The sequence below is a fragment of the Sinohyriopsis cumingii genome, unplaced genomic scaffold (genome assembly GCF_028554795.1).
Source record: "Sinohyriopsis cumingii isolate HCF-2022 unplaced genomic scaffold, ASM2855479v2 utg000360l, whole genome shotgun sequence".
Lineage (NCBI taxonomy): Eukaryota > Metazoa > Mollusca > Bivalvia > Unionida > Unionidae > Sinohyriopsis > Sinohyriopsis cumingii.
Genome location: NW_028315892.1, coordinates 1,640,229 through 1,666,626, shown reverse-complemented (window position 1 = coordinate 1,666,626; position 26,398 = coordinate 1,640,229). Strand labels below are relative to the sequence as shown.

The window sequence follows — 26,398 nt, the reverse complement described above, 5'->3', positions numbered from 1 at the left end:
ATGCATACAGTAATAATGCAGATGTCCACGTGGTTCTTAAATTGAAGCAACTCTTATTGACCACTACTGAGACTAGGCGAACGTCTTGAAAGCAATTATGCCAGAAAAAATCATAACATAGTGCCATCTGAAATTTCTGTGATAAGACACGCGTGCCATTTATAACTAATGCCCATTCTGAGTCACTACCTTCTCACATATCCGGCGACGATTGCGATCCTAATAAATCTTCTGCAAGAATATTTCCGGAGCATGTCAGATGTGTTCACGCTTACACAGTCGTCTTCGTTAACAATGGGATCTAAGAAATCCTAAAATTGTAATGCTGTGCTAACTGTGAAGAGCAAATCATATAGAGCATGTTAGAAGTAAGTAACTTCGATCGTATTCCACCATGTAAACGCAATTTGTGATGAAGATGACAAAAATAACTTCACGATCTCTACTCTGTGTTGAATTTAACAGCAGCAGCAAAGCGAAAGCAAAGTCAGAGATCACAATATTTCACGAGTCGATATCATATAGCAGCGTATAATAAATCTGAACTTGTGGATGCAAAACAAGTTTCATTTAGTCTGTCATAACCTTATAGACCACCACTTTGATCTCATCCTAAAACATTTTTGAATATTAGAGACGAATTACCTGTATACCAGACATCCTCAGATAGTAGTTATCCTTCTCTCAAATGGTCAATTGAAAAGACTTCTGGTATAACTACTCTAATATGACCTCTAATTTTAGGATGGAACGTCGTCTGATGCCTAAAGTGATTTGTGCTCGAAACATAGAGGACACATTTTTGCCAGTCAGATTCGATATTTGTCACGCAATCTTTTTGTGGTTGTTGTTTACTTCGCCATGCAATGTTTTCCAGCTTGGTTCCATTGAGATTATCAATAATGACACATAATATGCCAAAATTCACAAGTACAACGATTGCCTCGCTTCCTGCATCAGCTATCAAAATTCGTATTCTTCTTAAAAATAGGTGACATTTCCTTGTTCTTTAAATTTATACAGACTATAGATATAATGATCCTTCCATGCCATGCAATATAAGTACGATTACATTGTCTATTAGTAAAATCACTTGCGTTTTTTTTATTAAATGTGATATATAAGCTACATTCGTTTGACATCATTCATATTCGTGTTTCCATACATTTATATAATCATCCGGCTAATAATTCAACACGTAATAATGCAAGAAGGAGCTAGTTGGCTTACCCGTGTCATTATTATATGCGTGCAAGAATCTTTATCCTATAAAAAAATTAAGCTAAGTTTATAAGCTGAGCGAATTGTTAGAGATTTAGACGGGATATGCAGCGTTGTGAATTATAATAATTTGGTGACAGATATGTCATTTGTAGCACTGCGTCTCTCAAGGTTAGCACAATATATTTAAAATGTAGTTACTGATATCAGATAATTTAGTATGAGCAAAGCGATCCTATCAGAGTTGAATATGTTCAAATCAGTTTTGGTGTAAATATATACACTGTATTTATAATCTGCTTGGTGGTTGGCGTTGACACTGACTGATACTTTTAGAGGATCAGGGTCCCTATCAACTTCTAAAATATCAGCCAAGTAAGGTTTCCATATCATAAGTAATTCGCTTAGGGTTTGTTACTATAAATTGAACCCCAAACCTTGACATAGCATCCTTTAGTTGTTTCGCTTGGGTTTGTTTGAACAAGAAGATATGAGTAAATCAATATTAACTTCTCCCATCATATTATAAGTGTATACCTGTCACCTGTGATGCCAATTTAAGTCTAAAAACATTCCCGTCAAGGAATAGGATAGTAGTCTTCTCTATAAATTACCTTAAGTTAGGCCAGAGAAACATCATTTTGATCAACCCAGTGGCAATGGCACTTTAGCCGACCTCTGAATCATTTAGACGTTTGCTAATTTGTTCATGGGAAATACTTGCCTTGACTCCTCCTTCACTACTTCTGCCTTTCAAAAAGGTTATTTTTATGCCATCGATCTTTAAAATATCCACACGATCAGTTGCTAAAGTATAAAAAGCAACTTATTTTTTTTAAATCCAGGCTACACTTTCCAAATAATATCGTTGTCCCACATGTTTCTAATATTTATGTAAAGTAAGGTAGTTTCATTATCCTCGATCTATTATTTGTTTGGCAATAAGCATAGAAAGAATTAGTAATAGGAAATTCAATAAAATGCAGGGAATATTCGATGTTCCCTGTTCGATTTATCGTTAAGAAGGGAACAAGTGAAGGTAAAATATACATATGTGTGTATCTGTGTTTGTGTTTACCTGATGGTGCAACAATATTGTCGCCATTATTCCCGGACCAAGAGTTGATAAGGATAAACAACACAATAGTTAAGAGCATGTTTGAAGTTATTTTGTCATTGAAATAATTACTGCATATAACTGGAACAGATATTGACTTTAAAGTAGAAACGTAGACTTAATACAGTGTTAAAACTGTATGCTAAACATGTCCAATGCATATTGACTAAAGTTCTCTTTAGATACAGAGCATAATATAAACTCAGTAAGACCGGACATTACATTTCATTTATCATACATGCTGATAGTGGACAAAAATTTCGTTTCGAGATAATGAAGATGACTAGGTAGGTTGATATAGGTCTAGAGACAACACGCATGCATATTACAGCCATGTACATGCATGCAGACATTAAGATAAACATATACGTAAACGTATATCCACATTCACTGGAATAATTCAGTCAGTAGCTATGCAATGTGCGATCATTAGACTTTGTATATTTCTTGTTATAGTGTCTGCTCCATGAGCTTTATCACTTTACAGCAACTGTTCTCTCCGTTTCTGTCAGAACTGGTGGGATCAACATGTGATATGCTGATTTCTATTTGAGGCACTCCCGATCTTGACTGATGTATGATTTTTGGTCGGAGATTTTGCGGAAATGATCTTGCGATCATTGTAGAATATTTCTTTGTGAGTGAGCAGTATGGCGTTGTCAACACTCAGTGTCGGCAAAGTTCGTGATGACTGTGGCCGGTAGAATGTCTAGAAAGCAGCCTTTTATAGGTTATTCATGACATGGCCGTCTGCGTAGTACTGAATATCATCCTCTTTGTTCCTTAATCATCAATCTTGCATTTGCCTGAGTTTGCATTTAACAGTCGGCTTATGTTGTTGAAGGCTGTGATATTAGATGGTAAAGTGCTGTCTTCTGAACAGGCTTTGCATAAATTAATCACAGTGTTGGCTTTCGTGAATAATTCGTCTCCAATGTTTTAAACTTTTTTCCTAATAATGGTTACATCGGATTACAGTTCGGCATTATTTTTACAATCTTTAAACTCCATTCGTGACGAAATACTTACTGTAAAATATTGATTATTTTCTGTTTGACCGGTTTTGAGAAGTCATTTAAATGCTTTCCATTTTTTGTAATTCACCTAGACATCGAAGAGATGAAAATAAGCAGGATTTATTAAATTACTCATTTACAAGGACGATTTGTTTCATAGTTGGTATATTAATATTCATGATTTCGTTTACTTGCCTGCGTGTTTTTCAACTTTTACCTGTTGAATGGCATCATCTCCACAAACTTAAGATGGCTTTATGCCATGATGTCTTGTGTAAATTTCAGTAGCCTTTTACTGAGTTGGTGTTTATACCTTTATGCACCGAAGCTTTTCACAATACAATCTTGGCATATTTACATTTATCACTTGACCTAATCAGGCAGAATGAAAACCTACAGAACCAAATAAAACTTTTCTTACAAGGATTTTGCAGTTTAATATTATTCGGGAGAGGAGGTAGGCAAGTTATGAAAATACGAGTAATCCAATTTTCTCCATCAAAACTTAAATGTTAATGAAAGGTTTAAAATTTCCCTCTTCGTGCCAAATCTTACTAAATCTGAGTGTTAAGTATTCACCACTAGAGAGACTCACTTGATTATATACCAGTAGAAAATATCAGTTTTTATGCAAAAACATCGTATGTTGTAAACCACTTACTAGACTACATATGGATGAAACAGGTTTGTTGATTAATCTTTAGAGATTAGAAGAATTTTCATTATATATGTTCCAGGCGAATATAAGAAATTAAATGTATGCACCAATACAATCAAAGTGTATACATGCTATGTTCAACTAGGAAACCTTTACTGAGACAAAAGGACTGCAGAAGAATGACAATCAATCCACCTACCCGGTTATTCAAATATGATATTTTACCCTTACAAAAATATGCAGTAAACACGTTTGAGCCAAAACCGTTGTCAAATATGAAAGTACCATATCTGCTGATGTTTCACTTTTTGATTTTCAGTATTGCAGACACAACCATACAAATAGACATAAGTATGTTACTTCATCAAGATTTTACAAGACTTTACACAATGTACAATACATACTAGGTTCTTAAGAATAAACATGGCGAGGATGTTCAAGATAGGAAAACTGTAAATATTATTTATAATCCGTTTCCCTCATGAATACTACGAGCATTACATAGCAATTACCACTGAAATGAAACTATAACTTTGTTTTAACCTTCTTCGTTGCTTATGAAGATCATGCAAGTTGCTTGTTGTTTAAAATCACCGCATATTCCAGAATGTTTGCACTGTTGCTTTGTTTCCTCCCTTTCCACATTAACTACTATTTCTACTGAAGCTACTGTTTAAACAAAGAAGGCGATGTCTAAATATATGAAGAAAATATTAAAGTCGTATTTTGAAAGAAACGGTGACATTAAGCTTGAACAGCTTCTCCAGTCTGAATTAATAAAACATTAAACGCCTGCCAGTTGCTACACTTTACGGTGCAAACTGCATCATGTTACAAGGGAGATGCGTTAAGTACATTTAAGGTACACTTCCATTATATTACAGCATAAAAACGTCATCTTTCAGGATAAGCTACAATTTTATATGTTTGCTTGTTCTTGTAGCGCTCCTTGTAAATATTTCATTATCGGTAACCACATGAGTTGAAATTTCATTTCCAGCGTAGTCTGCTTATGAAACTATCATTTAGCTGGGTCTGCACGTTGCCATTTTGCAGTCTAGAAATCCACTCCTTTATTACAAATAAGCGTTATAAAATTATTAGCACCAATTTAATGGCAATATCGACCCAAATACTTATCAAAAATGACTAACCCCTTTCATTTTAGAAAAGCGTTTGTGCTGGGTGGAATGTTTTCTTTAAATATTTTTTTCATTTTTCTCTTTCAAATTGGCAAATAGACCTGTGTAGTGAACAATGTACACAAAGTTTGGATAAGATAATACAGTATTTATTTCAATTATTCCAAGTACATGAAAAAATTATAACTTACTGTTTCTGCGCCATTTTAGGACACGTATCGCAATCACCATTATCACCAAAGTGAATAGGATACCAAGACATACAGAAATAATCATATAGACATTCATACCAGATGACTCCGATGACTTTATTGAAGAGTTACCTGTAAAATACCACAACATGTATATATATATATATTGCTATGTCATACTGACGAAATCTGAAAGAGCCCTAACTTGATGACGGCGACTAGTATCTTTAACACAGAATTGTTAAGGAAATGTTTAATGCATTTTTGTAAATGAGAAGAAAACATAGCGCATATGTATATATAATCCTTTAATATCTGGTACATATGATGACCTAATAAGTAAATTTCCCAATTAGTTCATCATTTTATACTAACACTGTCAGTGGGTTCGGAATCTGAAAGTATAATGCATTTGCAGAAGCAAACCAGTATACCTTAAAACAGCTATCATACTGAGACTGGCACTGCCGCAGTCACCTTACAGTGTTGTTCCTAATTTATTTCAGTAGGACACTGCATCTCTTTCCGCCAGTTGGCACTCAGTCCCTCTTGAAGGCAACCCATGATTTAATCTCACTCGTTGACGCACGAAAATGTGCCATGAATAATAATTTAGGATGCCAATTTGTCAGCATTTACGTTATATTTCACTTCCATTGTATATAGTGTCTGAAAGAAACAGTTCCTACGATTTTCATTGCATATCACATTTCAATTTTATTTGTACTTTATATTTACCAATTCCGCACTTTCATCCGAATCAACTGTATTAGGTGTCACACCTGATTCAATCAAGTATAGTAATATCGACACAAATTGTATTTTTTTAAACACTACGACACTAGAAATGTTTTGATCAAAATGCATTTTTCTATACACTCGTAGCCCAAATATGTTGGGGTCTTTGGGGTAGGGTCTGGAGGTAGATAATAGTATGTCGTCTTTCACCAATATCTAGTCAATATTTAACAATATAAAAATGGAGTAAAAAGTAATTTAAATAGAACTGTGAATACCTGGCTCATCACATCACCAATCCTAGTATCAAATATCATTTACTCCACAAAATATACAATATATATATATATATATATATATATATATAGAGAGAGAGAGAGAGAGAGAGAGAGAGAGAGAGAGAGAGAGCTATAGGGCGCCATTCCCGACGAAATAACATGTGTTGCATACTTTGAGCTGCCTTGACAGTTCTTATGTTTTATTTTCTACAACACGGAGAGCCTACAGCGACTACATATGTATATACCACATGTGCAAGGGGAATTATACTTAGTTATGAGTGTGTGAGAATTGGTGCGAGGAGATGAACTACAATAAAACACTACTAATCTCTCATACTGGTTTCCTGTGCCTAGACCCTACATGATATATGTAAGAATAGTATTATAGTGCGCATAAAAAGGTCAAGAGTATTTAGTTTTATGATGAGAATAGTATTCTAGTGTGGATAGTAAGCATTTAGACGATAGCATACTATTGATACGCGTTAACCACATAAATTATAAGTTTACAAGATTTAACAATTACCGGTAGATGGTATCTTTGACATGCATATTGAAGATTCTAGATTTTACATCCAGGCTATCATTTTGACCTATGCAGGACTTTATAGCATCCACGAGATTCGCAATGTTGTTACGAACAGGAAGACGAAAATAACAAGAAATGACGACAATAATGAAGAAGATGATGATGATGGCGATAACGGAAAATGGTAGTAAACAATATGAAGAGTCCAAAATTGATACGAAGTATTGCAAAAAGAATTCCGACCTGGGTCACAGCTGTTCTATTTAGCCGAATCATATCTGTATTATTACATATTTATATTTATGTGCATGTCCAGCAGAACATACACGGATGGACTCTTTGCACGTTTCTCTCTCTCTCTTTCCTCTCTCTCTCTCTCTCTCTCTCTCTCTCTCTCTCTCTCTCTCTCTCTCTCTCTCTCCCTTCTCTGTAGTATATATATATATATATATATATATATATATATATATATATATATATATATATATATATATATATATATATATATCATAATTTGAAGGTTATTGACTACTGTTTAGCAAATGATGAATTACCATAGACAATTACCACTCAGGATAAGTACAAGTAGTCTGAAGGAATATTACGTAATTCATCTGATTATAATATTAGAGTCTTATCATAATGACGCTATTAGATTTTTATCTGTTCATAAACTAGATAAATATTAGTGCTATATTGCACGCGCAATGATGTGATTCCGATTTCAGTTTCTTAAGGAAATTTACATTTATCAAAATCGTAATCATAGCAATGAGCATTCTCTAAATGAAAACTGAAAGAAACACATGACACCCTATATAGATGTTTTAGAAATGATTTCATGTTTTGATGTAACATGGCTCTAGTATATTGCTTTTCCAAACAGTTCAGAAGAGTTTAATACTTATATCAAAGAGAACAAATCACTTTTCAAAGTACTCCATTCCGATGATTTTATAAAAGAAGAATGTATAAGGCTTAGTTACACTGCTTTCAGTGTGTTTCAAATACTAGTTCAGTCATCGTGTTATGATATTTATGAAATATGTCAGCATTCGATATTCCTTTCAATCTACTGGACCTTATTGTACAAAGGCGGCTTAATTACGTTTGTCTCACTTAATTCCTATTAGTCAGGATCATTCATGCTGTGGTTTGATTTCTGGCGCACTTACATTTCACAAGCCACCATCCCCATCAACAAACATTATCGGAAGGATCAACAAGGAAGTGATATCAAGGTTGTTCTAGTTTTAGGAATAATGGTGGGTCTTACCTCCAGGCATAAACATTGTGATTTAATTATGTGACAGAACAGAACTACATATGTCTTACTTCCTTCTATTGTGATGCTGTCACAGTAGTCCTGAGGCATTATGTTTTTCACACAAGCTAGGGCCGGACCTTCAATGCAGGCATGATATATACCAGCTTCCTTAGCTGGTGTAAGCTTTAACTTTTCTTTGTTCTGTAATATAACATATTTATAAAGCATTTGGTTCATAATTTCAAATGTTGTGGATCAATTCCAATGCTATATCAATGAGTCGCCGTGAAGAATTATTAAACAATAGGCATCAATTTAGAAATTTTACAAAGCATGTTTCTTGCTTAATTCATATCATTTATCAAATGCATTTATTTGATCATTTTATTCTTTGTGCATATTGTTTATCCTTAGTATTTTGGTTTCTTTTCAGTCGCAAGAATTGTATACGCTGGTAAAATCCATAATTCTGACTTCCAGTCATTATTTCAAATTATGTTCAAACAAAATACAGATTAAATTAATCTTGTTACGTATCAACTTATCGACGGAATATTGCCTAAGGCACTAAGTATTTGTTAAACTGGACAGTATGAGAGTAATATGTTACATGTTGTTAGGAGCCTACGCTCCAAACATAAGTAACAGAAGAGTGAGCGACAATAAACTTTGTACAATTTAACAAATAATTTATTTCCCTAGAATACAAAGAGAAAATGAGAACAGAGAACATTGATATTGCGAAGTGAATCCCCAAAGAATCCAAGAATTTAAGCCTGGTATGTGTTATTAGAACCCTACACAAATTTATATCAATATTTTATTTAATTAGATTATGCCACGGAGTGTCTATACAAAGTGACTGATATGTTTTCTGAGAGTCGAGTCTTCAGACACAAAATGTCATATTTCATTTCATGATGTATGTTAGTGTATGCAACAATATCTTGTCTTGTTTTCCGTAACAAAAACATAAGGTGTTGCTAACATTTGTAAAGATTTATTTAAGATTGATGTGAAAAAATTTCCGAAAGAAACTAATGCAGTTGCTAGACGGTAATTATCTTGATGTGCAATTTTACATAGTTATTTTGGTTTTTGTTTTCCTTTATACTCGTATTTGTTGCTTCATTGTTTTTCTAATATGTCTGTGCTGGGTTTATGTTAAACACTTTGTTGGTCGTATTCTGTTCTATCCTTATCTTTCGGCATGCACTAACAAACATCGGTCAGCTGTGGCCACTATCAATAACAATCATGCATTTCATTTGAAATGTTTATTTTTGCTTTAGGGATGAATTATAAATACTCGATAAGAAGATTGAAACCATTTTAATATACATATATAATACTGATATATTTCGCTTTCATACTTGATAATTACTAGCCCATGTCAATGTCGTAGATATTGGCGCAAAATTATTCTTTCTTCTCTTTCATCCCAGTATTTTAAAAATCCGTTAAGACTCTGAGCTTGGTTAAGTTTCAGTATACCGTTCATATAAATATAAAGTGTCAATACAGAATGTTCATCTAGGTTAATATGTCCAAATTTCTATAATTACAAAACCTTCCGTTTGATATTGAAAGCTCGTTATATTTAAAATATATCACTGATTTTTGCATCCCTGCTTGTTTGAAATTGTATGTAGTGGTTGAAATAAAGGAAGAAAATTTGGTTATATAACCTATAATTGTATTGTCAAAATTCCACTTAATCATTCGAACTATATCATCCTTGATATAATTATTCTCATTAGATATTCTTGTGTTCATATCTCCTGAAGACATATTGGGGTGTAATATATACATGGATGTGATTTTGTCATCTTACATTGTTACAGTATCATCCTGTAAATACTGTCTCTACTTGACTATTGTATTTATCTTCTATCCGGTTCCTCTCAATATCAGAATCTTTAAACAATTTAAAACCACAGATGCTCAGATTGCCCCCCCCCCCCACGTACCCTTCACTGGCTGCCCGTTTTGCTCCAGCATTAAACACAAACTATGTTCTTTCTGTTACATTTCGTTGAGTGCATCCAGTCTAAAAAATACCTCTTGAATGTCAAGTATATGTATATGCACAATGCCTGTAGATACTCGCACTCATCTTCTGACACTCTTAGTCTCATCAATCCATCTACACAACGCAACAACAACGTGTAAAGCTCTTTTGCGTAACAGGGCATATATGCGTCGTGACAATGTATATCAATGCTTCCTTTAGATGATATGTCCGGTGTATCATTGGGAGTGTTATATCGTGTGCAATATCCATTTCAAAATGACGCGGAACCAAATACTAATCACGGATTTGTATGTTCACCTATCTATTTAGTGAAAGATTGTGACAGACCATGGACTTTCACCTCACAGAGTACCAATAAGCGAACACATCGGTGATCATTCTACCATTCATGAGCAATATGTCTGAGTAACCGATTGTAAATCTGGCATTCGTATTCTACATCTCGTCCGAATGTTGGGCATCCATAGTGAGGTTAAGTGCACTCTTAAAAGTTAGTTCAACATCAGGGTAATATCTTAATGCAGTTATATTTTGGGTAATTAGAGAATTGTGGATTTGTTATCTTCCAAACGTTTACTTCTTCTCAAAAAATATTTAATATGTTGACAAACTTCTCACATGAATTAGGTTATGGAAGATTATGCTTTGAGTAGTTTTTCAAATTTGAGTCCGTTTTCAGTAAAACTTAGCACGTTCCACATTCGAATTTTCAACGAAAATAACATTCTCAAATATAAAATCACATAATCTGCTGTAACCACAAAAGAACAAACACGGAAACGACTCGTAATCAAGTGCGTTGGTATCGACCTTTGCACGTAAAAAACAAATATCTTTTCTGAGAAAAGAGTTCGTGCTAACAGACCGGAAACGTGTACAATGTTACGCTGTTTGCCTTATAGTCATGAATGTCACCCGTACTTTTATATCCCCATATGCTGATACTTTAAATGCTATTATTATTATTGTTATTATTATAATAATTACAATTATTATTATTATTATTATTATTATTATTATTATTGTCATTATTATCATTATTATTATTAGTATCATTTTGGATTCTTTTCATTGACATGCAAAAAGTGCATATATTACAGCTTTTCTTCTAGAAGGGCGAATGACCACATATCAAGAAACTCGAGTTTTACACTGTCAGCCTTTCTCTTGTTTCAATCATCAGCAAAAGTGTTCAAGCCGAAGATTAGTAGTTTACGCCATACACGGCGAAACAAGTCTCAAACATGTAACACTAAGATTTACTCCTGTCTCAAATTACTAAACAGATACACCTAATAATATCCAGATAATTCTCTACTTTAAGAAATTAGCGAAGGTTCATTTTTAAGGAGTATATCCCATGCAATCATGAAGTCCGGTGAAGGCTTTATTAATCCATGGAGTCTTAGTCTTAACGTCTAGTGAATACTTTACATTTCGACGTCTGCTCCTAAAAATTGGCTCTGTACTCGGCCTGAGAAATATGTACCCAAAACTGGCACCCCATAATGAAACAAATAATTACTAAACTTGAACAAAGCGATAAACAGACATAATTACAAACAACCCATAATCTAATTATATTACTTACCAGTAAAAGCAAATACATATTGGAGTGGACTATTTCAAATACAAAATAGTGCAGTATAGATTAAATGGTTTGAATAAAATGAAAGTTGCAAAATTTCTTTTTAAATGGCCTTGGCATCGATTTTGAGATTAATTCAGCACCCACACGATTTTATAAAAATGATGATGTCAATGAATCTGATGACCACTTTAGATAGCAAGGATTTGTTAAAACAATTTCTTTTAAAAATTATATTTAATACAATTTGTTTAAATTGGGGATTATTATAACATCCCGGCATACACATATTTCAGCATGCTAGAAACTGGAGCAAACTATTGAACGGTGAAAATTGTAATACAATATTTTAGTTGGTGAAGTAGTTACTTGCAATAGTGAATTTAGTTTACCTCGTCCATCTAATATAGAAAATAGGTTTCTTGCACACAATTTAAACACTCAGGTCACATACCGACTATTTTGCCTATTGAGAAATGCATATATTTTAAATAGTCAAATATATGCAACCATTGGAAGCAACAAAAAAGTAATAGTTTATATCCGCCGAACTAACGTGCGTGGTTTTACTGAATATATAGAAGAAATAGGGGAGAAATGGGTTCATTTACTTACTGTGCTGGAAACGTCATCACTGTCCTTCCAGTAAAGGGTCGCTACAGGATATCCACAATCGTTAGGTTTCAGAGAGGCCAAGAGAGTATTTCCGAATCGCGCTATTTTCGGCTTGCAGTTTTTGGTTGGTGGAACTGTCAGGGTTAAACATAAAATACTCGAGTTATGACATTAATATTTATACCTGCAATGTTTAACAATCATATAAGAGTTCTGAACTTCAAAATATACATTTATTTGTAGTATTATGAGAGACTTTTACAGTTTCATGTTCAGTTTCAGAGGCATGTCCCGTTCAGAAACATGCATTTTGCATACATATGCTACTCTTTACATCGGGACGATAACACCGAAACGAAAATACAGGTGACTTTCACTTCGCACATGAACCCGTTGTTGATTGTTTGATTGCCGCCTTTTTCATTTTTTGGGTATGATGGCATTTCTGATTAGTATGTTATTTATCGACCATGTTACACAAAATACGCACTTATAAATCAAATATGAGTAAGAACTTAATAGTCTAAAGTATTTATTTTCCGTTCAAGCCATGTGGCTAGCTTACAACATCATTACTCACTGGATATGAACAAACACATACAATAAGCATACAAAAGTGATTTGTAATAGGAAACAATAACGTGTATTAAGTCGATGTATTACAGAAGATTTGAAATATCATGGTTCTACAAGAACATGATATAATACTCACCCATTACAGATATTTCTACTTCGTATATCGTTGGCAAAGTATCCGTCTGAGATACAACGACATATCTCCCCTGATCAAAATGGTTAATATTGTGTATCGATATAGTTCCAGTTTGGTCAAGAAACACGCGTTCATTGTACTCCGGTAGAATGGATGTATTATGGGTGCAATTATGCATTGACCACTTGGCAATCTGCACATTTCTCGCACCATTTACGTAGAGGTAAACAACTGCATTGCAACTGTTGAATTTAATGTTTTGAAACGCCTGGACAGAAGTCCCATCGCAAACAGATTTGAAAGTTGATCCTGCACCTGAAACTGAGGAGTACATAAAATATATTCAATATGCATAATTAGGTGCTGACTTTTCATCTCCTGGAATAAAAATAATTCGCACATAAACCCTTTGTTGATTGTTTGATTGCTGGCTTTTAATAATTATTATGTATTATGTATCGACCATGTCACACAAGATACGCAGTTATAAGTCTTATATTAGTAAGTACTTAATAGTCTAAAGTATTGATTTATTATTAATACTAATAATAAAAAGGCAACAACTCATAGTCATACGTATTGATGACATAGTATGACCAAACAAATCGAAATTATGAAAGGGAGCTAACTCTGAGACATGGTATGCCAAATAGAGTGGGTATCGGGCATCAGTGACGACCTATTGCCATTTGAATTCTGATATGAGGCAGAACAAGACAAGGCCAACAGTGTGCCTACACTGTCCCAGACATATTTTGCGACGAAAGTAGTGTGCCAAAGAGCAACAAATCGCTTAAGAATATCAGGGTGACCATACATCGAGGAACAATTAAAAAGACTTGGTTGGTATGTATTGAATATATAGGGACCAAAGCAGAGAGCGCCAATTTTAAATATTATAAAGTTTCCGACAAGTATGTACCGCTCGAAACAAACAGAGATGCAACTCGCAAGCAAATTACTACTCGTGGCAATATACTGCACGCTTCCAGGATCAAAGGAGATATATTTAAAGTTGATATATTGTCATTACACGTGGAGATGCTAATAATAATAATAATAATACACAAACGAATAGACATTAAGAGTGATTAAATTCCTAACTTCAAAAATGCACAACCAGCAATAGTTGGGCAGTCAAACAAGGTATACAGCAGGAATAGTAAAACTGACCAAATTATGAAGTCATTGGTATCTATATTCCAGTGTACCGACTGGTATGGTAAGCAGACTGTACCTGCCGATGACCAGACGAGAAGATACCCTTGATAAAAGATAATCTCCTATAAGACAATTCAGAAGGACTGAGTACAAACAAAATACCAGTACAAACTGGAAGAATATGAGAATGACAAATGAAAAGCATGGGCACTTTATGAGAGACCCAGACTACACGGGAATATTATGGCAGTCAAAGTTTAATCAAACAGAGTAACTGATTTTGATAACATAATAACAAAAGATCATGGTTAAGAAAGAAAAGTCGAGACACAAATTAATTTATCTAACTGTTGTCCATACTGCAGAAGATTAAATATAAGAAGGAATATCACTTAATCAGTGCGTGCTGAAAACAAGCAGAATACAAGTATAAAACTCAACATTGCAAATGTTTTTTGCAACACACTGGCAACATTCTCGGATTATAGAATGAAATGCTTAAACAAGTGCAACGATCATAAGACCGGAGAAGTTGTATAAACTGCTTCGGGTATCTTGTTTAAATGTAAGATTCAGAAGATTAGGGGTATATCATAAGAGGAAAAATAGTGCTAATTTATAAATATCAGATACTAGCTTACATCATATTCATTTCAGAGTGAAGGGCATGGTCACTTCTAATGGAATGAACAAAATAGAATAACTAAGCAAAGTGAAATGAAAATGGCCTGGTAATAACGAAACATGCATTATACGTGACACTGCACAACTCTTTAAATAAAAACAAAGACTATGAAGACCCGTGAGACCCAATTAAAACCTAATATACTGCACTGGGAGGCACATATCGGGAAAAGCAACTACTACAACCAATGCAAGGGAGATCTTGGGTTACAGGAATAGTACGGTCCTTATAATAGCAGGACCCTAGAGTGAACTACTTCCTTCAATAATGTAAAACAAGGTCATAAAAATAACATAATCACCATTATTATTTAGTTCAAGAATGATCGTATGAAAATATCCGATGCTAAAAACTTCTGCTGCTCTGAACATTTTCAATAAGACTTTGAATTGTGCTGGATAGCATATTAGTTCCCGTCATAACATTACCTGGAATGATTCCTATTGTATATATACATATATATATATATATATATATATATATATATATATATATATATATATATATATATATATATTACGCGTTCTGTTATGTTTATCCATGTTTTGCTAAATCGACACAAAGAATGGACTTTATTGTGCCATCTACAAAATCAATAGTAGTAATTATTGCACATTTACCATCATCCAAGAATTACAATACTTTATATGTGGTTCTGGTGGATGCGTACTTTTAATGATACTTAACTCAGTAAGGTTTTCCATGGACTATATGTTTTCCATGGATTCAGTTTAAGATCAAAAACTGAAGAGTATTTGCCATGCCCTCCTGAATTCACGTAAATTATATATATATATATGTGTGTGTGTGTGTGTGTGTGTGTGTGAAAAAAAAAAATATATATATATATATCACCAAATATGTATTTTACAAAATACTTCAAAGTACAGATATAATTTTGCCTACCTGATAACAATCTTGTATCTGCATTTACCAAAAGAAGCAAACAAAATCTGAATTTGGATATCATCTTCATTCTGAAAAGCAAAACATATTGTCACACAAAGCCAAGCATATCAATAAACAACCGATTGTACTAAGAGTATTTACTCAAATACATTAATGGATGGTATTAAGTAAATAATGACTTATACACAATATATGTGGTTTTTATTGTTTGCATCGTGAGGTAAAAGGTGTCCTTTATGAAAAGAAGTGTCTAACCAGTCACATAATCTATACTGGAAAGCATTTTAACAGAAATAATAGCTTAAAAAAATAAAATATGCATTTAAGCTGTAATTAGTAAAGTAAGCATGTCTTATATTAGTAAATATCTTGTCTAACTATTGTGTGAATCACTTTGTACATTATAACAGTAATTTAAATATATTAAATAAGATATTCCTCATTTCACGGAATTACATATCCAGAAACAGTAGTATTAAAGGATAAATTTGTCGCAATTCATTATCAATATGTAATTACTACGTCATCGAGAATAAACGCGTTTTCCTACCAGCGATGCAAATCTCTATTTAATTCTCAATATGATGCATATTCTGCCTCATTATTTAACCTCCGATTATACCTTTTTCAGTAATCTCCGCAGATTTATATTTTATTGAAGTTCTTTTCTATATTTCAGTCCAGATAAACACAGACCCAATGCATGTGTGTACTCGTTTAAACTCCATGATATTTTTCCCCCTACTTCACATTTAACTACATGCATGTTTCTTGTTTTGTTTAGTTTTCTTACAGAAAATATATTGAATTTTACGAAGCCAAAATAATGATCATAACTATAGAGAGATCATATAAAAATAGATTGCAAAAACTTTCAGAGATTAAAACCGTTATAAGCTAACGTGATCATTTACCCAAGTAATAGTATCTCTAGTGTTGACCGGTATCAAATAAATGTCAAGTGTATTTACTAATTCAGATGAAAACTTCATCACACTATGAACACTGCTAAAGACCGCCATATACAGTTTAATTACGTAACTGTGCAGTATCAAAGAAGTAAAGTAGTTGCTTATGAATCAGTGGTCGAGTCACGGTGTACAAAAAGCTGAAATTAGCTTCGAGCTAGATGTTCATATCACAACCCTGTCTGATGATAATGTAGTATGGATACAGAGTCATTTGAACTGTCATAAGACTTGAAAGATGAGTTTATGTTAATATATTCCCAGCAGATATCATTGCCTGTATATTGGCATCTAACGGGTGAGTGCGTTACTAAGAGTTCTTGCTTAGAAAAGAGAATATATTATTTGAATACGTTAGTCGTTAACAGAGGGCATTCAAATGCAGATCTTGTACTGATTGCGTTGCTGACGTTTCAAAATCAAATGTTAACACCTCTTTTAATCACTCTTGGACTCAGATTTTAACACTGAAATGCATTTTGAGCGACTATAGCACATTTATTCCGCTAAAGCACCAATTTGATCCTCCTAAAATGAGCTTTGTACCAACCACACCATATCAAATCATATAGACTGAATAAATCTTCCATTACTGTTGATCCTCTAACCTATCTTGCACGCAATATGATGTCGGGCTCAAGCCGTAAAACATTTAAGATATTATTATACTTGCTTTTCTGTGTGGATTTATGTATGCAGATATAATCCCTTGAAGACTCCTGGGATACTTATTATATTTATGTCAGTCAAAATGAGGAAATAAATATAAATCGTTCCTTGGATTTATGAGCTATATTAAGATAAATATGGTGCCACATGGCGCTGTTGTAAAAGTTTGCAAATCTGTATAAGATTATCACAATGACGTCATATGGCAATTCGAGGCAATACAAAGATTGGTGTGCACTGAATATATTCCGAATCTTTGTTTAGTGTGGTGTTAGTGGTGGTAGCAGTAGTAGTAACATCAGCTGTAAGAATAGTAGTCATATTGGTAGTACTGGCAGTAGTAGCAGCAATTAATATAGTGGTCAAATCAATATAAGACATGTAAGTTATGTTCGTTTGGCTTATGCACTTGAAGCAGTAGTAGCGGTTTTGTGTAAGTTTGTTGCTGTTATGTTTTGGTAATATTTGTAGTTGTATAGGAACATGGGCATTTATATGAGAATCCTTTCGAGGAAATCATTGCATTAAGTAGTTTGCCTAGAAATGGATTTCTGGTTTAAAAGTTGTAACGGTTCATATATATCTGAACAGTATAAAATTAAAAAACAAATGGTAGATTTGCTTTTAATTTTTTGGGGAAAGCAGTCTTCTTAATTGATCAGTATATTAAAATGTGATCCCACATCTATATACACAATCTAATAATTTCTAATAGTGTAAAGTACATGCCTCTATCACAGACAGGCACTTTTCTTCTGGAAAATCACATGAATTAGTACTAGACGTGAATTCAAAAGGATTGGTTCTTAGAGTCAAACCGTATTCTCAATGCCTAGCATATATCCCTGCTATGTGATAAATGTCTGCAATATTGATTAAAATATCAAACCGTCCTGAAGAAAACTGGAAAAACCAGTTGTAGAGTTTGCGACTGAAGGCTATATGCTCAATAATCTGGTAAACTGCCGACAATTAACTGATAAAATATAATTCACTGATTTACAATGGTAGATTAAGCAGCTTCTTATGCGTATATATCAGGCGTTCACCGCATTATCGCTGTAAGAAATAATACTTAATGAATTGTATTTCCTTATTTTAGACTTCACTAAAACAACCTTTCAGGTTATGAAAATCACACAATTTTGTGTATGTGCTCATGTGCAGATTCATTGGCTTCAGACTAACTTGGCGTAAACAAGACATTGATACCATTGAAAGTGCGAGGTTTAGGTAATTGGCGCAACGAGAGGCGCTGCATGATAAAATCATTCTTTCAATCGAGCTAAGGTGGGGAAATTCATCCCTCACTGTCTTTGCTGCCTGCTATGTTGTCTCACGCCGAGCCAACTTTGTGTGGGCTGCCTATTGGCGGTGAAGCTGCTTTGTATTTGTCATTTGCTGTACATATTTGTTTTGATTATGCCATTATCTTTATTTTAAGTAAACCCACTTTCATATATAATAGTTGCAATATGTGTAGATACCGTTACTGTTTTATTACACCCACTTTTCTTAATGGGAGCTACTGTATATATAATGATCTATTTTAACTCATAGACCACAGCTACGTTAAGTGGATATAAACGTTGTAGCTTGAATAAAGTGATTTCTTATCCTGTTGTATAAACTCTATATGTATCTTGGTGCACAAGGAGCGTCGCAGGAAAAAATATAGTTTGCAATCTGGTCGTGATCAAATAGTTCCGTGTTTCAAGCATGGGTAAATCATTTTACATTGTGCTGAATTTACACCACACCACTCATTGATACATCTTTCCCAGTATTTAATTTCTGCCTAGTATAATCCATGCATACTTGTGGTTTTTAAAAAAACAAAACATAAATCGTCTTACCAATCATCTTTATAACCACACAAAACCAAGTTTAAAATTAAGCTTTCACACATAAAACGATTTTTCTGAACAATATTAAATGACCGTTGTCACAGTCAACAACACGAAGTCATTGCTAAAGTACAAAACCGTTGTTTTTTTAAAAGGTTCAGATGGTTACATTAATACCATGTTTGAACGTACATGTACATAGTTTTCAGATCTTAAAGATATTTTCGTACAGTTATTTAATGACTCTCTTAAACATCGTGAAAAACATATATTTAATTAGACTATACATATGGAATTCAGATACTGCTTGGTAACCCTGTAGGTAGTAAAACATTTAGCTCCTTTATCCTGTCTATTAAACGTTTTCATGATAGGTAGTCGTTTCAGATATGTACGTCTTCCAAAAAAGTGTACGTTTTATTATGTTGTTTTATGATAGTTGCTAAGACACAATAGCATTTTCACAGTTGTTCAATCGAAAAGATTATATATATATATATATATATATATATATATATATGAAAACAACATAGGGGATATCCTTTCAATTTTCGATCCATATATGACATAAGGTGAATATTATCAAATGTTCAGAATTAAAATCAGTAAGAGACAAATATTAAAGTCTATGCATCAGAACACTACATCCTGTGTTTTGGGGGCCACGCCCACAACACGTAAGGAATTCAATATAATGGAAATTCCGTTTTTATTCCGTTAATAGCATATCTTTCGCTGCAATTCAAGTAAAGAGCTGGTAACCAATTAGAATTAATATTCGTATTTAGTAATTCAAAAGGTTAAAGGTTATATGAGTGCAATGTGAATATTACTGCTTTAAACATATTTCAGTGGCAACAACACTGTTCCACATCCATACATAATGCAACCATAAGTAGAAATTAATCCCAAAATTTGAATCAAATTCAGTTGAACAAATTACGAAATGAAAGATAGGAAAATTTATTAAACTGTGTATTCGACCTTAATTTCAAGAAAAGTAATTAACAGACTTGGCACCAAGGTAGAATATTACAATTTTAAAATTTTACGTGCATATGCGTCATTGTTTGTTTAGAAATTATGACCATCCATTTGCATCTTCTGGCGATTCTGGGGAGAAAGTGAAGGATGTGTTTGTCTGATGTTTAGCTTCGGACACAACGATTGCATTTACATCTCATTTTCTAATACAATGTCGTCAGGTTTTTATTGTTTTATTTGTTTGAATATTTCAACGTGTACATCAAATCGGTAATAATTGCTGCTTTTTCCGAGAATGCTTTCAACACTACATTTATTTGAATTAGAGTATGATCATATTCCAGTAGGTTCAAAAAATATTCAAAAATGCGTTGTATCTTGTATTTTTAGCACATAAGCGCAAATGCATTGAAATGAATGATTTAACCACAAATGCTAGGTTTGAACTATATTGAATTAAGATTGCTGAGAAATTGCATACAGAACAATCCATACAATCTACGTAAGATTTCTCAAATATACACTACCACATTCATGCAACTACTGTTCTAACTATCCTACTTTATTTGCACATCATCATGCTACGTAATCATTTTTTTTGACCCCATCTTTCTTAAGATTACTATGTATGATTTATGATTTACATACATTTAACACGTGCACATTATACTTTCTTTTACGCTATAGTAAATTGTTCATCCTTATACTGAGGCTATCAACATGTCTTTTATTCACCAGTTTACAATTAATGTTCTATGTTTTGTTTTTCATTTTTCAAATCCAATACACTACACACATTAAGAAGGATACAAGGTCACAAAAAGCATTGTTTTGTATATACGACAGTACATCATTTGTTTACAAACTAGTTAATAATACACTATTGGGCACACGTGTCCTGAGCGTGGGTGTACTATGAAGGTGTGCTATATCGTAAAATAATGAACGATTCTGATAATGTAATGTTAACGGAGAAACAATGAGCATATATATATATATATATATATATATATATATATATATAAAGATTGAGAGAGATCGACATATAGTTATAGAAGAGACAGCTGCGTAACAAAATTGTATTTTCATAGAAATTGCAGATATCCCACTTCATAAACTATTGTCTTGCTATAAGCACACTTTACGAGAGTAAAATTATGACATTTTTTTATTATGTCGTTCATACTAAAAGATCTATTATTTATTATTAAGTTCCCTCGAGAAATTAATGTGTGCTATGGAGTGGGGCTTTAAAACCGGGAAAAGTATGTATCGACGTTTCTCATGACCCAATATTTGAGAGCTTGGCATAATCAGCATAAACGCTGCGATTAACATTTAATAGGATAATATATAGTGTAGAGAATTGAGAAGATGTTCAGCTATTGAGATGCCATTGCGCTTCGCCATGTTCATATTTCAGTAAGTATGAATAGTTTGTTTTGTGAAATTAGGAGGAAAACGATATTAAATATTTAGTTTGATGAAAATGTGATAATTAAGGTTCAACAGATGTTGATGTATTCGGTAGATCTCGGAAACGTTTCAAGTACAGAATATGTTGATATTGTGTTTATCGTTGTTATCAAAAAAGATTGTTTGTGTTTGGTTTTAAGCTTGACTAGACAAGTCTGGATAACAGGACAAAAAGAGATTAGTTACGTAGTTATATATTGATGGTCCCATGCAGAAAACTAATTTGGTAGTCACGTCAGTATATTGGATATGAACAACCTACGCCACATATGTTCAGTATGACAAAATAATATTTCCAGTGCTAGCGAAAAACTATTAAATCTACCACTTCACGTCATAGAAAAGGAACGGCGTAGTGCAGCTGAATGTTTGTATTCATTAATCTTCTCGCTACTTTCCTTTGGTAAGATGAGACCATTGGATGAAACATTTTCAAACCGACTCACACAATAAACGAGGAGGATGATGTAATAATATATGAGGTGTAGGTATTCATCAGCTTAAACGTAATAGACGCATGAAAGAACAGCGTAAAACAAATATTTCAATTTTTTTTCCTACAGAAAGCGCAGCCGTTCCTTAACGCAAACGATAAAACTAACAGAAATACATTAAAAATAGTCATTGGGTCAAAGGCCGTGAATATTGTACACTCATAAAGAAACTAGTTCACTGCGTGCTAATAATTATATTCCTTATTATGTATGCAAACAACCCCACCAAAAATACCCATTTTATGACCCGTTCTAACTTTTCAGTGCTAAAACCCTACACAAAAAGGCACGCGATAAACACATCCTTATTTTTGTAGAATGTAATTTAACTGAGTTTATGCATAGGTATTAAGTCTTTACGAACTGCAAAATGTACCATATTTATATTAAGAAAGGATATGACTCAGTACAATAAGAGTTTAAAGTAAATGTCAAAAATTAGATAATTGTATAAATTAATCTGTAATTTAAACGATAACGATCAATTCTCAAAGTGTTTAAGGTTATTAGTAAATATGTGTATCGGAGGACATGAAAGAACAAATAGTAACATACAGTGCTTTATGCTATGTCAATGATAATTTATGTTCTGCTAGTGCTAACACATTTTACGCTCATGGAAATGTTGGACAAGAAATACCCCATGAACTAAAATGTATGTGAGAGGACAGAAAGGAATACAACGTGTAGCTTCTTAGTTTACGTTCTGGCTTATAAAGTGAAAAAGTTCTGCATACCTAATTACTTATAACATTTCACGTTTAACGGTTCGTCCTGTTTCCTTGTTTTTCTATGCACATACAAGTAATATATAGTTCTGTAAAGGTGTCCGACAATGTTCCGAAAATATCCTACAAAAGTTGATGACTAAAAGTATTTGATAATGTCAAACTATGGCCCTACATTTACATTATAATGTTATTATTGTGAAGGACAGACAGAGCTACAAATCTTGAAAACTGCCTTCATTCAGGATTGATTATATTGTATATCATGATTTGGCTTAAATAATCATGTAATCTAATACTATACTTGAAAATACAACGCACATGCTAAAATTAGCAAGGTAAGAAAATCAATAATACCCGTCTTAGCAAGTAGCAATTCATTCTGCACTCACTGTTTTGGACTTTTTAGTCATATACCATCAACAATAATTAATGAACAAAAGGTTGTCAATTAGAATTTTAAAAATGACACCTTGGAATAATACCATATAAACAAAGAAGCCTTCTGAAACCTAACTAAAATGTTCTTAAAATAGACAAGTTAGTTATAAATTGGTTTTGTATTATGGGGGTGGGGTGCAAAAGTGTATAAAAGTATGGCATTCACAAACTCATATAGAGTTAATTGCAAATTTATATACATAACATAGCAAGTCCAAATATATTCAATTCTCTTTTTTGTTTTTATTGTCAAATGTAATAGGCATATACAATTGTAAGCTAGCAAGCCTACGGTTAATACAACATGTTATCGTTTTCTTCAATCAAAATTGAAAAACATAATCTAAACACCAACTGATTTGTCATTTCTCTGATTATGTCCACCTAGCCGATAATTTACGGTACTTAACTGCCTTCAGTTAGTTTGGCATTAGCATAACATCTGGATTGAAAATCATCTTTAAATGCATACAGCCAAATCTAGTTCGATGTAATTTTTAGAAAAGGTATCAAATCTGTGAGGCGTTTTAATTTATTCTTTCAAATGGTTATAACAACGAAGAGAGAGCCAAATTATTTTAATTATTGATAACATGCACTGACATCATTCAATTGATATATCTATAGATGAATTAGGAACCAGGGAATAAAATTCTTTTATATATATGGGACACGAATAGTCATATATATCTATAATGTTATTTTAACATCATATTCTACACTTGTGCATGTGAAATATATTGTTTTTTACATCATGCACTTCGAAATGAAAACACACTATTTTTTTATGTTTTGTTCTTACTACAAGAAACGAAAAATAAAAAATAAAACATATTTTAGCACACATTTAAATCTTTGGCCTCACCTATTTCTGCGTAAGTTTGAGTCTCAGCCTCGGCTAACGTTGGCACGTGAGAAAGCCTGTCAGTAGCAACAGAGCATACATATCAGCCTTTGTAAGCAAGCTTACCACATATTTACTTTATTATGTACAGGTATGGCACTTGTTAGGTTATAGTTCACAAAACTGTTTTTGGAAATAATAAGATCAGCTTGCTTACAAACTCAATTAGGCAAATATAATACCTAAACATTCAAAACTGTACCAAATCTACGTTACACGCAAAACTATTCAAGCATGAATCTTATCATTGCCAAGTACCAGTTATAAGAATATGTTAATAAAAAATACTTTAATAGCAGTTAGTTGCCTTTGAAGAGGTATTATTCTATAAATACTAAATGTACCTGACGTAGACCATCATATTATAGTAGTTGTGATATTAGTGGTCACTGGTGTCATAATTATGTTATCATATGTTGTTGCTATTGTTGTGTAACAGGTGACGAGACAAATTCTAACTATCCCGGTTGCGAAGTGAACACGGATTCGTCTGTTTTACAGTCGGGCGCATACAACATAAGAAAAAGTTTCCGGACTGTCTAGGTTGCTTAGTAAGTTGTCTCATATACTAATTCCCTCGAAATTGTTCTTTTTTGTACTTATTTGCTTTCAAAGGAAAAATATGCTATCTTTGTCTATGTGCATAAGCAGACATATTCTTGCATTAGATTTAAAATGGCGTTAAATAAATTAAAAATCTGTATTGCTGATCGACGGACAAACCAACGTCTTATAACGTGTCCTGCATATGTACATGTATCACACTGGAAACTGTAAATATGTGCAGGTGACGTAACATATGTAAATGGCAGAGAGGTTAATATTGCCTATAAAGGTAACGAACGTGTATCGGCCCTATTTTTGACAGTACGTGTTGCAACTTCAATCGGAGTATAGATAGGAATATTGACCGACAAAGGAAAGAAAATAATTCCGACATAGTAAATGTACGACATGTTGTCGCTGTTGATATTACTGACTCATAGACCTGAACCTAATATCTTAAATGTGTCTGGATCGTGCTTAGTCATCTTCTCCGGTCTTTGTGGTGACTAGGGTTAGCTACCAACGTTGATAAATAATATCCAGTAACATGCACCAATAATAATAATGCTTGACATCCTAAATGACAATATTCCAAAATGTTTCGTATATACGATGTCTTTTTGGTCCTGGATCGATTGGGATAGCGTGTCAACATCAATGTTGAATTCGTGCTGCAAATATACGCTCAAATACATTATGGTTAAGAGCTAGATAGACGTTAACCGTTGTAGCCTCCATGACACATCAATAGTATTAGTGTATTAAATGATAATACCGACTATCGCAAGTTCCTTATTAACACATGAGACACTAACATATGACTGATACAACTCAAGCCCTAATTATTCCTAAGCTCTGGTCGTAAAGTCACCAACAGGCTTAGATACATCCTTAGATTGGTTGTACAACGATGAAGTCGATTTCATTTACCAGTCTTCATGGATAAAATTATCTGATATATCGATCCAACATAAACACAATTGCAAGATAAAATGCTCTTGACAGATGTTCATGAAAGCTACATTTACCCATCTAACAGAGGAGAAAAACGGATAAAGTCGTTGCTGACACAGATCAAGGGCAATCGAGGTGAATATGATGTTAATACCCAGGAACGTACACTCAGCGGAGACAAATATTTTCCAGGAAGATATATTGTCTGATTGTATTGTAGCTGTACCAGTGACAACATATTCTTGATTCGATGGTGTTGTATGTGTTGAAACTGAGAAAGGCCATCGTCGAGAAAGTACACTAGTAATGACGAATTGTTGTTTTTGTTGTTGTTATGTTTGGGTCCTTTTGGGGCTATTGTGATGTGCCTTTTTATTCACTTTAGATAACTTAGATGTAGCATGTATTTCACGCTGGTACAACAGATCTAAACAATATATTGTCAATGTAAGATCAGAAAAAAGCATATTAAACATTACACTGTACATCATGCAATAACACGTCCATTTGAAATATAGCACT

General features: G+C 33.3%; 1 protein-coding gene across 10 annotated transcripts in view; it reads right to left on the bottom strand.

Annotated features, from left to right (window-relative positions):
* LOC149774246 (uncharacterized) overlaps positions 1-26,398 on the bottom strand; it is an 88,786-nt gene that overhangs the window by 9,116 nt on the left and 53,272 nt on the right. For 9 of the 10 annotated variants that reach the window (XR_016416900.1, XM_089945541.1, XM_089945543.1 and 6 more), the window contains 5 exons: positions 15,863-15,933; positions 13,111-13,431; positions 12,399-12,532; positions 8,229-8,361; positions 5,346-5,477 (listed from right to left, as the gene is read on the bottom strand). Coding sequence is in view for 9 of the 10 variants with exons in the window: in XM_089945541.1 (XP_089801667.1) it covers positions 5,346-5,477; positions 8,229-8,361; positions 12,399-12,532; positions 13,111-13,431; positions 15,863-15,932 (790 nt within the window). In the remaining variant the exon portion in view is untranslated. The remainder of the gene's footprint in view (positions 1-5,345; positions 5,478-8,228; positions 8,362-12,398; positions 12,533-13,110; positions 13,432-15,862; positions 15,934-26,398) is intronic. The other variant, XM_089945547.1, reaches the window with a different exon arrangement.